Here is a 16491-nt window from a genome sequence, read left to right on the forward strand (position 1 = left end):
TGATAGAGCGGCTGTGTGTATTTGTAGCCTCGCTACCAAACCGGCATTTCATCTCCGAGGAAGTTATCCCAGAGAGAAGTAAAGCAAGTAAGTTCATATCTGAATGTTTGTAAAGCATTCCCATGTTAAGCTTAACAACCGATATATGGAGCGAGTGCCTCTTCTCTCTCCCTCCCTCTCCTGCTGCTACTTCAATCATGAAACTGATCAATGATTGGCTGATCGGCTTTTCAGTTGCGAGTCCGTCTTTCTTCTTTGTTTTTGGCCCACTTTGCACCAGAAAGAGGAAACCAGCGGAACAACAGCAGCACGTTTAAGCTTGATAAGCTGTTGTTAGAATTTATTTAATATTACTTTCTACACCAGGATCCTTTTCTACGTAGCTGACGGCTGGTAACTGTGCAGGGGCGGATCTAGCAAAGTGCAGCCAGGGGGGCCGATAGGGCATATTAACAGGGAAAAGGGGGCACAAAGACATACTTTTCTTTCTTATTCTCATTTAAAATATGTAGCTTTTAATAAATAATTATCTGAATCTTACACCCAAAGTTTTAATCTGATGTAAAATGTATAGAAGTCCATTACTGTATATAGTAACTATTAAGTCTAATATACCCTAGTAAGCTACACTACTTTTTCCTTTGGGAAGGTACCATCTGTGCAGTCTGCAATTCTGTTGAAGAAAGATGTTGAATCTATTTAATTATTCTTGAAAAATAATTTATTTCTGTGCTTTTTTTCCCCACGCTGCATCAAATTAAAGTTGATTACGTCGATTAAGCATCATGAGGTGGAGGGTGGGTGGTTCCCTTTTTTTTTTTTTTGCTGGGAATTTGCAACCCTATTAGTTAGGTTGCTTAATATTTCTGCTAAGTACTCTTTAAAATACCAGAATAGGGAGGATGGAGCAGGTTTAAGTTTATTAGATTGTGTTGCTGAACTATGAAATATTTTGGGTGCAGTGTATTTTTTACATACAGGTATAACAGAATAGCTTTAGTGTTGTTGTTTATTTAAACTTGAGTATGAACTTATACAAAATGCAGCAAGATATTAAAGAAAGAGTTTTATTGATTAAAAAACACACTATATTGGATTCATATCGGTATCGGCAGATATCCAAATTTATGATATTGGTATCGGACATAAAAAAGTGGTATCGTGCCATCTCTAATTCCAACCGGGCAGTGGTGGCTAATAACAGCAAAGGCTACCTTAAAGTCAGTAGACAACAGAGCTAACTAACAGTAGCTAGCTAGCCCAACTCAGCAGAGGTGTTGTTAGCGTGATGAAGAGTGCACAAACTGAGGAATGACTGTGATAGGGCTGTAGATGTCCAAGAGGGTCGCACATATGTCATTACAGGTCACCTGCCTTGAAGGTGTCAGGACATGTGTTGCTGTAATATGTGCTGAACGAGTGAAATGACTGAAAAGAAACTCGGGTGCAATATAAAAAGGTGGATTAGTTTGAAACATACAAGAATGCTTAAACAACTTTCTCAATGATATCCCTTACAGAGCCATTTGAAAATAATGTGAAAAGAAAATCCACTGGTAAACAAACCAGTGAAGAGCCGAGTACTGACCGCAAGCTGGCATATTAGTCATCAGAGTGAGAGAGTGCAGAACCAGACACCATGTTCTCAGGGAAGTGTTGGGGTACCATGCCAGCACGGTTAGGAAACTGCTGATGGATGCTGAACACAGTCACAAACACAAAAAAAGAACAATATAAAGCAATGTAACCATATGTAAACTGCATACAGCTCCAAATTAGAGAGCAGGAACGGACAAGCGCTAACCTTGGTTGAGCGGGATGGTGGGCACTCGGCTGGCATTGAACAGAAAGATGTCAGACCCGCTTTCCTCACTGCCCCCAGAACAAGTGTTTAGACTGAGCGTTAGCCAGAGCTGCAGCAGGGATTCCAGCTGAGAGTGGAGAAAATATCATTTAGTGTCTGTGGGTGTTCCCTTACTCATCTTTAGTGAAGTCATACATTCAAAATTCTGCAGTGGTCACCACTTATATTTAAAAATAAGCCCTTTCAGAAGAGTACAGCCAATAAAATCACTTTTCTGTCAGTACATTGCAGATGTTCATTTTACAAGGTTTAATAAACACAGCACAGTATAGTGTGGTTGTTCAAGTGCACACATTTTTCAGAAGGGGAAAAAAGAGGTTTGTTTAATCTTTTTTTAAGTTACAAGTTAGATATTGCACTTAAAATTTGCTCTAAAAGAAGTTAAAGTAGAGCATTGGACTAAACAGCAGATAACAGTAATTGATCTTGTGAGTCAATGACTTTGTATGACTTTCAATGCTGCCACCCTCCTGAGTACTAAGTATCTGAATCGAAACATCTTAAAGTGTAATTCCAGTTAGTGGCTGTTCTGACCTGTACATGGTGGACCAGCAGCATGGAGAAGAGCTTGTTGAAGCAGGCACTCAGAATTGGGATGGATGAGGGCTGGACTATCAGGCCGCTGTTTGGGGGAGAGCCTCCACTATGGAGAGCTCTGAGCAGGGAGTCATCAGTCCCATTGGAAGATTGGCTCACTATAAGCACAACAGAAAATCAGTATCAGACCATCAGCACAAGTCCAACACTGGAACTCTGGAAAGAATGTGTGCTTCACTTCACTTTTAAACTGTTACTTCATTTACCTGTGGATGAACTGGAAGTTAGTGCTTGTAGAATGGAGTCTGCTTGTAGAGTTGCCATCATTTTGAGCATCAGCTCAGCCTGCTGCTCCAGGCCCACTTCTAGTCGGGCATCCAGTGCTGTGAAACAGAGGCAGAAGCTCAAAAAGTGGTATGGAAAGAATGTTGAAAATGTATTCAGGTCCATATTGGGAAAAAAAAAACCAAAAAGATAAAATTAGGCCTCTCCTCACCCTGTGACACGGACACTGACAGACCCTGCGACCCCGGCTTTTCAGTAACAACTGGAGGTTTGGACACTGGGATACCAACCCCTCCAATGTATGGGTTGTACCCATATGTGCCATAGTCAGCACCCCAGTAGTCATACCAGGTGCTGCTGATGGGCTAAAGATGAACATGAGAAAGGGGATGGTAAATGTAAGGACATCAACTGTCTGCAGTCAGAATTCATTTCTACATTTGCTTTTTTAAAAATCTTTTTTAGTTTTCCACAGCAAACATAACCTTAATAATTACATCAAGTTCAAAGTAGTCAAATGAAAGCAGAAGAATTACTTTGCAAACATCATTTGCAATGAGTTCATTTTTTGTGATGCTTTAGATCACTTAGCTAATAAACATAGCTTGTTACTCTTTACAGTTGTTTGATCTTACACCAACATTAGTTTATATCTTAACGGTGAGTTTAAGCAAGAGAAAAAAAGTTCTTTATTTCAGGCTTAACAACAAACACTAAAGAACAACTTCTGTAAGCACACAATTATTTTAAAAGTTGTGCCAAATCACATGTAATTATTGGACACTTGTCTCTTACATTGACAGGTTAATAAAATAATTGTTGTAATATGTTTCTTGATGTTCAGCTACACAGTTGGCAAATACTAGTCACTGAGTGTTAAGGTTGGGCGATATGGATATAAAATTTTTCAAACCGACATTCGTCAGTCCAATAAATGACGAAAGGCGATATATTGGTGCAGGTGACTTTTTGATGGGCGGAACAATGTAATCATGCACGGACTGATTTGCGTGTTTATAAGTTTTGTTTGGACGGAATATTTTACTTTCTTTTCTTGTTTGTTTCAGTATTAATATAGCTATTTTTTGGATTATTCATTTATTTATTTATTTGAGATGTGCCAAATTGCACAAAAGACTTAACATTACAGCAAAGGTTTTTTAATGTTTGCTGGAACAGACATTTTAATTTTTAACTTACTTTTTGTTTAATTTTGTATTTGTTGGTTGGTCGAGTGTGAAACACACATAAACACTGGAACAGCCTGTAAAAACGGTTAGAGTAGAAAAAAGAAGCCAGTTTCTTTTTGTTTCCCTCCCCACCATTGTGGGTTTTTAATTGAAATAAAATGTTTTTGTTTTTTTTCTGAAAATAGGCTACTGCCTGTCTTTCTTTCTGGTATGAGTTTGAGTAAATGAATCACTGCATTTGCTCGCAGCTGGAAGAGGGTGCCGTCAAAACGGCGCTATTATTTTTTCTGTTGACTGTTTCTCTTAGCTTCAACCAACATCATTAGCAAACGTATTCATGGGCAAATAAATAAATAAATCGCTCTTGTAGAAACGATCAGCGAAAGGCTCAGCCTATCATCGATGGCCAATAAATTCGTCCAATCGCCCAACCTTAGTGAGTGTCACTTAATTAATTCCCAGTAGAGAGACATGACAGAAGGAATAGCTTGTTATGATGCACATACCTTAAACACTTTGGCAGCAAGAGGATCTTTTTCCAAATCAATATCTAAAGGATCAATATCAACATCCATCAGGTCTTGTAGCAAGTCAAAGTCTATGTCTTTATCTTTTTCCAAAGATGACAGAGGTGGAGCACCTTTGGATAGTGAAAACAGCTTTAATATTGCCAAGCACTTACATTACAAAAACATACAAGCAAGAAAATCTCTCACATCTCTGGACAATTTTAACCCCAATCCAGCTAAATCTCTAGTCTTGTATGGGAGTGGGAATCATGGGAAACCTTTTTTTAGCTAGGTCACTGCATTTAGCCTTGCTGAATATGGTTGCCTGCTCACCCTGTGAGGTAAACTGGCACAAGGAAAAATAAAATACACTGAAATTATGCAAAAATAAAAGGCCTAAAACTGGCTGGAACTATGTGCCTGAACTGCTCACTCCAATTCATAACAGCCACAAATAATAACAACACACTGTGAGAAAAAGCAATAAACATGTCACTCAAGTCAGTGTAAGGTATGTGTGTCTGGGGGGGTGCAAGTGTGGAGAATAGAGAGGGCTACCCACGCACTTTGGAATACTGAGGAGGTCCCAGTAGTACCTGCGATGATATCAGGCACAAGGGCTTCATCAATGCTCTCTACCAGGGGGATGGGTGCCGTCTGGGACAGCGAGTCCTCCGAATCTGCTCCCGCTGAGGAGGACGATGTCCCGGCTTCGTCACCCACCACCACCTCATCCATGACATCTAGAGAGCCTGGAGACAGCAGTTCACCTGAGAAGAATACATGTTCAAGTACAACAGACATGCACCGACTTAATGAAGATGAAGTTGTTAAAGGACACCAAACATGAAACAGAAAATCAGAATAACAAGTCTAATTTATTAGATCAGTGTAGTCATGCCTAGCTTAACTGCACTGACAATAAGAAATTTTACCATCCATGTGCTTAATGTGCCTCATTACATTCTATATTACACTTTGATAAAAGTTTGTGAAATGTGCTCTGCAAACATTGTACAACCACACCAGTGGCTGTGTGAAAATGGTACTACATCAAAACTAAAGTAAAAAAATGTTACAGTTGGAAAAAGTTAGAGACTTAAAAAAAAAAAAAAAAAAAAAAGGAAGAAAGGACCCCATTGAAACAAATATGTGCACCAAAGTTATCTTTGCTAATTCTGCACACCACGTTTTTTGCTCAAGCTAATGTGAGAACATACAAAAATAATTCCCCAACTTTCAAAGAGATTTAAAAAAAACAAACAAACAAAGAAAAACCCCCCCCCAAAAAAACCCCCCAAAAACCCCAAAACAGTTTTAGTACAATATTTTGCTCTAAAGCCAAATTGAAATTCCAGCAACAACCATGTGTCAAACTAAATGTTCAGCTTACTGGATCACACGAGACTTAATATGTCACCCGCTCGTCTCACAAACAGCGCATTTTTAATCAGATTCAAACAGATGTAAGGCTAAACTGAAAACACACCTGCCAGGATGTCCTGTAGCATACACGTGAGGGAATACTGTGCCCAGGCGCCTCCCCAGGAGATGTCCCCCCGGTTAAAATCCGTTCCCACAAGCAAGAGAAGCAGGCGTTCTAGCTGCTGCTCGGACACCACTTCGCACAAGTGGATTGTGGGCCTTGTGGCGTTGGCTATCCTAGCCAGGACCTAAATGAATAAGAAAAATATTTGTAGTTTTAGACTGTCAAATTCGTGTATATACATTCCCAGTGTTAGATAAACTCCCAGTTTTAGATAAATACTTTGCAGACAAAGAGCAGCAGATCAGCATGGCAGGTGAAATCCATGGAGAGGAGAAAGAGGGCCAGCTTCTGCACCACAGAGATACAGCGTTCATGAGATAAAGTGAAGGGCAGAGGTTCTACTTCTGGGGCTTCTTTGGCTGTTGTGGACTCTGTATCCAATGTGGAACGGGGCCATTCAGCTGTCCGCCGCAGACGGATCAGGTCTTTAAAGTGCTGAAAAAGGAAAAAATTAACAAGTTGTAGTACTGAGAATTAATCTCCCACACATGATGCACAGAATTCAAGAAACATGACAATACAGCGCTTCACAGAAGGGTCGTATCTGTAGCATCAGTCATAGATGTCGACTGCAATTGTTAAGTCATGAGTCATTGTTATTTAAACTTCATTTGGATTGGAAAAAATCATTTGGATTTAATTCAAAGCTTTATTTGAACTTCTGGGCAGAAGTCGTTAGTTTACTATTTGCACATAATTTTTTGTTAAATACTACTAGCGCTTAAATTTGTATTGCCTAATATTTTTTATTTATTTCATTTTTGTTCTGACGGTCCCATTGCGTAATGTTAAAAATAAATTTGATTATTACATTCTCTCTATATATCATTATACATCTATAATGTCTCTGTGGTGGAGGTGTGGTCCCTGGCTCAGATGAAGGGGAGGGGTGGTGCAGTGAGCTCAAGTGCCCCGGAGGCAGGTGAGGCCACAGGTGGTGGTGTTTGGACTAATCACAGTCTCTTCCTTTTAAAGTGAAGCAAGAGACCACCACGGGAGTGCCGAGACCAGCTCTGAGCAGAGACTGTAGCAGTCAGTATGTAGCTGTGCATAATGAAAGTTGGCAATAAAAGCTGAACTGTGAGCACAAACATTGCGTGTGTAGTAGGTCCATCTAACAATTTCCTATAATTTTCAAATTCATATGTTTCCTGGGTGATTATTTAATTTGCTGTGGGATGAGACTAAAGGGTGATATTCACAGGTGGAGTAGGCACTGGAACAGGAGAACGGGAGGTTTGCTCACAGGAAGCTACTGAAATAATCACTGACTAATCAACTAATCAAAGAAGAAAGGGCAGATTTAGTTGCAGCCCTCCTTCACAGCCTAATGTTTTTGAATGTGTGGTGAGCTGCTCACCTTGGATGTAGCTTGTTTCAGCTTGGCTTGTTCCACCAACAGTTTGTAGGAGGAGCCTTTGTTGCTCTGGATCTTCTCCTTCTCGATCTGCTCCACCAGAGCTTTCTGTTTTGCTTTCAATAGATTTAGCTGCTGCAATAAAAAGGCCACAATAAGTTTATGTACTGTAAAAGTATCACTCCAGAAATATCTACTTGTTGGATGCATTCCAATATAAGAAACAATCCCTAATCTGGTTCTAACAGATGCAAATTTCAAATCAAGTTTTAATTGACCACTTAAAAATGGAGAAAAATAAATATGAAGGTGTGCTGCTTTTGAAATGGGACACATTTACCTGCTTGTGATGGACAAGCTGCTTACGGATTTTGCGTGAGTACAGGCGATCCAGGCTGCTGCTGCCTTTGGCTGACCTGCTGGAGTTCTGAGACTGGAGGCTGTTATTTATGAAACTCCACTGAATACCTGCAAGACAAAAATATAGCACATTAATGAAGGTAATACAAGACTGAGAGACAACTGAGGAGTATGAGGTACAATCAAACAGCCTAATTCCAAATGATTTAGCTGAGTTTGAGGACTACTTAAATGTGCTGCGACAAACATCTTTAGCATACAGTGCAGTTTGATTGTAACCATTTCCAAGCATTTGTAAAAGATGTATGTCTGCATTCATGTCTTTTAATGTGCAGCTGAGGTCATGTTAATCATCATCCATGTGAAGCATAAGCATCAAAGATTTATGGATTTGAGACTTTTTTCAACAAAGTAGTCAGTATTCTTATGAGGTTACCGTTTTTACTCATAAAAACCGCCTTAAAAAGTTGGAGCAACATTTTAAAAAAAAGGAAGAAAGAAAAAAAAAGAGTAGAAATCCTGACCACTTTTTCTCTTTAGTTATTCAGATACCATCTTTCTACCTATATTCAGCAATTACCTTAGTAAACAGTCATTGCTAAATGTTTAACCATAATTGTATGCTCTCTTGCAGTTGTAGACTTCTAAATTGGAGAATGGAAAAAAAAGAAATTGCATTGTATAGTCTAATTGCGTAGTGAGTAAAAATATTGATATTCCGCCAACCACTTCATGTAAGCGCTGTCTGAGCCTTTTATATGTGCAATATTTTATCTCTCTTATCTCTTCATATCTATTAATATCTACTCAGTTCCTCACTGAGTAGATATTCATAAAGATTACTATTAAGCTTCTGCTGTTTGTTAATTGATATCCTTTCAAAGCTATCAAAGAATTAACAGGATAAAAACACAACAAAACTGCTAATCTGTTTATGTTTTGTTTCAATTTCACAATTTCCAGTGCCTATAGATTAAAAAAAAGAAAAAGAAAATTACACATATCAAGGAAAAGTAGAAAGCAGGTATTTTACCTGTTACAGGTCGTTCCCGCTCTTTCCCTCCCAGGTGCTTCTTCCCTCCTGAGGCCTCATCTTCGATACTTGCTACATAGTCCAACAGTCTGGAGACCAACATCACTACCCAGCTGATCATGGGAATATCCAAAACACCTGTTTAATTAAAAAAAAACAAAAAAAACAGCTTCATTTCAAACACACTCCTGTATCCCACTTTTGAACGAACCAGTCTGTTTAAAAATAAATAAATCTGACTACATAAAAATTAACACTGACTTTAACTCTATCTGTAACTTCTACTAACTCAAGTTAACATATCAGGTGCTGCAAGGACGCTATTCTCAGTTGCTTTACCTTCAGTTCTGCGCTGAGCGGCAGCTTGTGGCTGCTGCAGTGGAGACAGGAGGCTGTCCAGGAGATTCAGAAGGCCTTCCAACACACCGCTGTTACTCAGGGATCTTTGGCCAATGCATGACAGGAGCATGAATACCCTAACATGAATACAGGTTAAGCATACTGCAGTTAGTATCCACAGCATCCACAAGACCTGAAAGCTAAGTTTGATATCTCCAGGAGAAGAAGCCAAACGATGTGCTACACAATTTGTGCTGCTGTATCTCTATGCATGAGTAGACAAATCTAAGCAGCCAAAAGACTGACAGGGCACTTTACTGTGTTGCAGTGAAATACTTTTGCAGTTTTCGGACTTGCCTCAGCGTAGTAACCAGAGAAAAGGTAACGCTGAAAGCCAAGCATCTATGATCCAAGCTGTGACAATAATTGACATGAAAATTAAGCACAATTCCCTTTAAAAACAAAATACACCTACAAGCATAATAACATGGCTGGAAGAGTTACATGTTCAGGATATGCATGGCTTCATGATACTGTTCGGTGTATTCCATATTCTTTGCAGTTTGTGCCCTGATTTTGATTGTTTTGAGTGTTCTCTGTTTGTTCACATAGGCATGCAAGTCTTTGTGAGATTGTTCATTGCTTGTATAGATTATTTGATGGTGAACTTCTTACTGGTCCCCATCATCATGTGCGACTCCCTAGTGGATATTGTTAGTCTTTGTGCTTCATCTCCAAGGAGCCAAAGTTAGAATGAAACATCAGCTAGTTTGTGGATTTGTTTATTTTAAACAAACAAACAAAAACCCCAAAGGTTATGTACATAACCCTGGTTCTCTGAGTAGCATAGTAGAGTGAGTGTTCTCACTATGGGAAACGTCTCCTGCGTGACCTCATCAGAAGCTCAAATACCTTTACGTCCTTACAGGCTGGCTAAGTGACGCCCATGTCATGAGGGGATAGTGCCTCAGATGTCATTCAAAGCAAGTCCACCTCTTCCTTGCTTCCATAGAAGGAGGGTAGTCTGATGAGACACTAACTAATGCTACTCCAGAGAACTAGGGTTATATACATAACCTGAAGTTCTCTTTGATAGCATTTCTTTCGTGTCTCACTATGGGAGAAATACTGACACCCAGATTGACGAACATGCCTGCTAAGAAGACAACTGTCACCAGTAGCACTTCACAAGGGAGAAGCTCCCACCTGGGAGCTTCTCTACAGAGAGGACTGAATGCACCAGGTTACGCGCTGTTACATCTAGCCTGTAAAACCTAGCAAATGCACACACCTCCTGGATAGAAACTCCCTTAAAGAGAGCCCATGAGGTTGCCAGACCTCTAGTGGGGCAGGAGGCTGACGAACCCTGCTAGTATAGGCCAGGGCAATTGCTCCTACTATCCAATAGGAAAGGCGCTGTTTAGACACAGGATTTCCCATATGTAGGAATCTGAGGTGAAAGGCGGTGGGTAAAAGGCCGGCAGTTCTACAGGGGAACATGGGCCGAGAACCTTTGGGATGAAGGCAAGGTTGACCTTCATATAGAGTTGTCTTCAAGAAATGTTAACTTAAACCTGTTCCAGGGGTTCAAAAGGGAAACAGGAGAACGCAGCTAATATGATGGAGCCAGTAGCCTACATGTAGGCAACTTACGGCATGCACCTTTCATGAAACGGCATATTACGGGATGGCCTACAGTCTTAACCTCAAAACCAATATGGCAGACTGAAATTGCTGCCAAATACACGTTGATGGTGCAGAAGGCTTTGCCCTTATCAATCAGGGCCTGAAGAAATGATAGAATCACTGCCACAGAGCACTGAAAACGGATTGCCTGTCATTATAAGCACCAGTTTTCAAACACACGCCACTTATGCTCATATAGCGTCCTAGTAGACGATGCTCTAAAACAGTGACTAGTGTCACTGTTGTCCCACTATGAGGGAGCCCCACTGTGTTCAGGTTAAACTACTCACATAGAGCTAGCCTCTCTAGGTGGGGATGGAATATTTCCCCCCATGCAAGAGACAGGAGGTCTCTGCGGAGCTGAAAAATCTCCACCAGCCAGTGCTTCCCTGGGCAGTGTGGGGCTATCAAGATCACAATGTGACCATTCTCTGTCACTCTGGCCAGAGTTGAGAATTGAGGGCATAGAGGGAGACTTGTGAGCCACAGCATCCACCTCAGTGGAGCTTTCTGATCGTGCAGGGAAAAAAAACAAAAACAACAACAAAAAAAAAAAAAAAAAAAAAAAACAGGGGACACTGAGCATTCTCCACGTCCACAGTCACCTGACCGAATCGCAGCCAGATCTACTTCACCACCTCGGGTGAAGCTTCCAGTCTCCACACAGTGAGTTGCCCCTAAAGAGAAGATCTGCTCCAAAGTTCAAAATCCATGGCATGCGAGTTGCTCTCAGAGACAGCAGGTGAACACTGCTCCAGACTATCAGTCTGTGTGCATCTGTGTGCAAACCCCTACCTCAGTTTTTTTTCACTATTTATTATTATTTATTGAATTTCACATTAATCTAAAATGTTGTGACTATATGGAATCTGATAGTTCTTTACCTGTCCTGGGGAAAGATGAGCAGCTGTTCAGAGTTGTAGAGCTCCTGCAGTACATTAGAGAGGAACTGGCCCCACCAGCGCTCGCCTCCACAAAGCTGCACCAGCAGCAGGCCGGCATGAAGACGGATCTTGGGCGTCCCACTGATGCAAAGATGTTTGAAGAGCTCCTCACAGGCCTTGGCATGGAATGTGCTCTGGAGCACCGAGGGGACAGAATGGCCTGAAAATACACATAAAAATGAATCAATCGTGTGTAACAACAATGTTTCAATCCACACGTTACTAATAAATGTAATCTGTGAAATGTACAACTTCACTGAACAGCAGATCCAGCAGAGTTCAGCTCACCATTATTGGAATGCAGCAGGCTCAGCAGTGTGTCCAGCAAGTAGCGGATGATGGTCCTCAGTTGCTCTGTGGAGGAGTTGTGAACTAGCTCCTTTGCTTCCGGAGCCCCAGCTGTTGGGAGTGATTTGCGGCTGGTACCCAGTGATACACGCAACCGCTGAACCGCATGGTGAGCCAGGTTTAGCTGTAGCTGCAGCTGGATGCAGTCCTGGTAGGCTGAGAAAACACGCTGATCTTCCTCAACAACCTTATCTGGTTTTCTTAAGAAGTACTGGGCGTTGTTGGCGCTGTTGAGAGGTGGCAGGTCGATGTTCTGCAGAAGGGTCTCCAGCCGATGGCAAGCTAGATTATACCTATACAAAACAGGAAAATTCACAACAACAAACTTCTTTTGCAGATGAAATCACTACATTATGTAAGTTTTGCATTTTGTTTTGCTATAGAGATTGAAAATGTGACGTCATTCCGGGATAAAACCGCAAAGGATTCTGGGAACGAGTGGCAAGCGGTACTAGCGCACGCAGGCTTTCACATAAAAACAGTCACACAGCGATAAAAAGAAACACAAAAAATGGCAAGAAGGTGTGGTATAATTAACTGCAATAGCCGGTCACATGACAGCCACGGGAAGCCGACGGGTAAAGAGATCAGTTTTTATCAGATTACGTCGTGGAAGAGAAATTGTTCAAGCCATGTTTCCGAAGTAACAAAGAGCTGACGGATGGCCTGGATTGCAGCCATTCGAAGACCAAATATAACGTTCCAGAACACTCCAGCTCACATGTTAGTCTGCTCCATGCATTTCCACAAAGGTAAGTCTTCTGTTGTAGTTATTACGTAATTTATCATAACATAATTGTTGATGTAGGTTACAAATAAGTAGGGATGCACCGATCCCGATACTGGTATCGGGTATCGGGCCGATACTGTAAAATGTGTGCGTACTCGTACTCGTAAAAGTCAACCGATACCATGAACCGATACTAATGTAGCCCGGATGGGAATTTGGGAGTAGATACTCATAATTCCCATGGACTTGAACGCCACATAAGGTGTTCACAGTTCACAGAAGAGAACGGCATGGAGAGATGCACGAGGTTAGCTGAACCAAAGTGAGAGACTCGGCTAGTTTTACTGAGGTTAACTTGCACAAAAGAGTGTGTGACTAGAAAGCTAACCGTGTGAGAGCTTCGCAACAGAGTGTGGGTGAAGTGACTTTTTGTTTCAACGGTCGCACCACCGTGGAAAACTGTGTTTCCAGCCATGACCGCCGAGGCTAAAGGCTAGCCCGGACTGCTTGGTTGCGCCACGGAGGCAGGACTGTCGGAGAGCTGGACAGTGACTGGCTAACGCGCTGTAGCAGAGACAGCATCGGGTCCGCAGGGAGTGGATTTAGTGTGGGACTGGTGAACGGCGACCTACCGAGCAACGGAACTATAAGTCAGACTTTTGTGCTCTTACTGGGGAGAAGAGGATTTTTCTCCATCGTCCGGCGTGAGCAGCAAACAGGCCTGCAACAAGTGTGAATGTGAGTGTGTGTGGGGCCCATGTGTGAATATTGTATGTTTAGTGGATTTATATAACGTGTTTTGGAGTGTATATTAGTGAGTCACTTACCAAAAGGTGATAACATAAGTTGGGTTGTTTAATATAATTTGAAAGGGAATTATTTCATTTATACAGTGTATTTCATTTGGTTAAGGAATTGGAATATCATTTGAGTTTAAAAAAGGGATGTGTTGTACAGTATTTGTCTCTGCCCTTATGTTCAGTAAACGTTTCGTTTGTGTTAAAGAGTTGTCTGGGGTCGTTTCTTTACTACTGGTTAAGTTTAACTTGTGTGTGGTAGAAGTATCGGTTTTTGTACTCGGTATCGGCAAGTACTCAGATCCAAGTATCGGTATCGGATCGGTTTGAAAAAATTGGTATCGTTGCATCCCTACAAATAAGTCTTATATTGATTTGAATTGAATTAGTTGCGCTATGCTGCTTTGTTCACTGTGGCTTTGCGGGCTAATGTTTGTTGTGTTTTGTAGGAAAACCAGCCTACAAAATGCAGGAATGCGATCCAGACTGGGCACCCTCTATCAACCTGGGTCGTACTGAGTTTAAAGCTGCTACCACAGCGGAATTTGATCGGTTAAGAGAGAGAGAGAGAGATCGATATCAAAACAGCCACGAAACGTCCCGCATGTGCCCAAGGGTTGTATTGAAGCAATCAAGTGATGAATAACTTATTTCCAGTATGTTGTTTTGCAATGTTGTTTTTTTTTTGTTGCATTGTTGATTTGTTTTTTACCGAAGCAGCTAATAAAGCATAATGGAATACAATTTTGCCTCTTTCTTGTAAGATTCTATAATAGAATGAAACAATAATGCCAGTTATAAATAAAGACAATAAATTGAATGAATTACGAAACACTCATTTTATATCTATTAGATCTGAAAATGTTGTGTAATACTACAACCTGAAACGACAAACAGATTATCTCCTGTACAGGCAAACGCAAAGGAAAAAAAATGTAACAACAGCTGTGAAATGGAATAGTTCAAATCACCAAAGTAAACTGGACCTGGGCTTGATGCAGGGATCTGAAGTTAATAAACATCTTGTGACTGTATGCACTCACACTTAGGACCACATAATAATAAATATGTCCGTGATGAAAGTTGGGCAGCACGCTAACGTTCTTACTCCACTCTGTATGCTCGTATGGGTCTAACCCTTTCACTCCTTTGATTTTTTCCTCGTCCTATTTTTTTGTCTTTTCGTCAAGTCTGTCTTTGTACGGACCTGCCGTGTTCTCCATCGTTTTGTACATAACTGTTTTTGGGGCAAATAAAATGCAAGAAGGGACTAAAACAGCAGAATTAATGATTACCGGTGCTGGAAATACTAGCACTTGATGCAGTGTTTTGATTTTGTTGCCACGGGTACCCACAAAGCAATGCGCGAAAGTCATGTGATCTGTCAATCTCTATACTCAAAACTGTAATAATGGCCTGAAAGTGCAAAAGTGTTGTGAGCAAATAAAAACACATATACATACAGTGGCTTGCAAAAGTATTCGGCCCCCTTGAACTTTTCCACATTTTGTCACATTACAGCCACAAACATGAATCAATTTTATTGGAATTCCACGTGAAAGACCAATACAAAGTGGTGTACACGTGAGAAGTGGAATGAAAATCAAACATGATTCCAAACATTTTTTACAAATAAATAACTGCAAAGTGGGGTGTGCGTAATTATTCAGCCCCCTGAGTCAATACTTTGTAGAACCACCTTTTGCTGCAATTACAGCTGCCAGTCTTTTAGGGTATGTCTCTACCAGCTTTGCACATCTAGAGACTGAAATCCTTGCCCATTCTTCTTTGCAAAACAGCTCCAGCTCAGTCAGATTAGATGGACAGCGTTTGTGAACAGCAGTTTTCAGATCTTGCCACAGATTCTCGATTGGATTTAGATCTGGACTTTGACTGGCCCATTCTAACACATGGATATGTTTTGTTTTAAACCATTCCATTGTTGCCCTGGCTTTATGTTTAGGGTCGTTGTCCTGCTAGAAGGTGAACCTCCGCCCCAGTCTCAAGTCTTTTGCAGACTCCAAGAGGTTTTCTTCCAAGATTGCCCTGTATTTGGCTCCATCCATCTTCCCATCAACTCTGACCAGCTTCCCTGTCCCTGCTGAAGAGAAGCACCCCCACAGCATGATGCTGTCACCACCATATTTGACAGTGGGGATGGTGTGTTCAGAGTGATGTGCAGTGTTAGTTTTCCGCCACACATAGCGTTTTGCATTTTGGCCAAAAAGTTCCATTTTGGTCTCATCTGACCAGAGCACCTTCTTCCACATGTTTGCTGTGTCCCCCACATGGCTTGTGGCAAACTGCAAACGGGACTTCTCATGGTTTTCTGTTAACAATGGCTTTCTTCTTGCCACTCCTCCATAAAGGCCAAATTTGTGCAGTGCACGACTAATAGTTGTCCTATGGACAGATTCCCCACCTGAGAGCTGTAGATCTCTGCAGCTCGTCCAGAGTCACCATGGGCCTCTTGGCTGCATTTCTGATCAGCGCTCTCCTTGTTCGGCCTGTGAGTTTAGGTGGACGGCCTTGTCTTGGTAGGTTTACAGTTGTGCCATACTCCTTCCATTTCTGAATGATCGCTTGAACAGTGCTCCGTGGGATGTTCAAGGCTTGGGAAATCTTTTTGTAGCCTAAGCCTGCTTTAAATTTCTCAATAACTTTATCCCTGACTTGTCTGGTGTGTTCTTTGGACTTCATGGTGTTGTTGCTCCCAATATTCTCTTAGACAACCTCTGAGGCCGTCACAGAGCAGCTGTATTTGTACTGACATTAGATTGCACACAGGTGCACTCTATTTAGTCATTAGCACTGATCAGGCAATGTCTATGGGCAACTGACTGCACTCAGACCAAAGGGGGCTGAATAATTACGCACACCCCACTTTTCAGTTATTTATTTGTAAAAATGTTTGGAATCATGTATGATGATTTCGCCCACTTCTCACGTGTACACCACTTTGT

The 16491-nt window shown here is 41.3% G+C and overlaps 1 protein-coding gene across 3 annotated transcripts in view; it reads right to left on the reverse strand.

The window, feature by feature from the left end:
• Nucleotides 1-16491, reverse strand: part of birc6 (baculoviral IAP repeat containing 6) — a 172503-nt gene that overhangs the window by 79034 nt on the left and 76978 nt on the right. The window contains exons 29-43 of one of the 3 annotated variants that reach the window (XM_039621872.1): nucleotides 11942-12294; nucleotides 11594-11813; nucleotides 9024-9160; nucleotides 8685-8822; nucleotides 7632-7759; nucleotides 7295-7423; nucleotides 6154-6369; nucleotides 5875-6058; nucleotides 4952-5155; nucleotides 4383-4516; nucleotides 2898-3051; nucleotides 2668-2784; nucleotides 2399-2559; nucleotides 1805-1931; nucleotides 1589-1699 (exon numbers count right to left, since the gene is read on the reverse strand). In XM_039621872.1, the coding sequence (XP_039477806.1) occupies nucleotides 1589-1699; nucleotides 1805-1931; nucleotides 2399-2559; nucleotides 2668-2784; nucleotides 2898-3051; nucleotides 4383-4516; nucleotides 4952-5155; nucleotides 5875-6058; nucleotides 6154-6369; nucleotides 7295-7423; nucleotides 7632-7759; nucleotides 8685-8822; nucleotides 9024-9160; nucleotides 11594-11813; nucleotides 11942-12294 (2513 nt within the window). Of the gene's footprint in view, nucleotides 1-1588; nucleotides 1700-1804; nucleotides 1932-2398; nucleotides 2560-2667; nucleotides 2785-2897; nucleotides 3052-4382; nucleotides 4517-4951; nucleotides 5156-5874; nucleotides 6059-6153; nucleotides 6370-7294; nucleotides 7427-7631; nucleotides 7760-8684; nucleotides 8823-9023; nucleotides 9161-11593; nucleotides 11814-11941; nucleotides 12295-16491 lie in introns of all 3 variants that reach the window. The other 2 variants (XM_039621873.1, XM_039621871.1) reach the window with 2 other exon arrangements.

This window comes from Oreochromis aureus, linkage group 13 (assembly GCF_013358895.1).
Source record: "Oreochromis aureus strain Israel breed Guangdong linkage group 13, ZZ_aureus, whole genome shotgun sequence".
Lineage (NCBI taxonomy): Eukaryota > Metazoa > Chordata > Actinopteri > Cichliformes > Cichlidae > Oreochromis > Oreochromis aureus.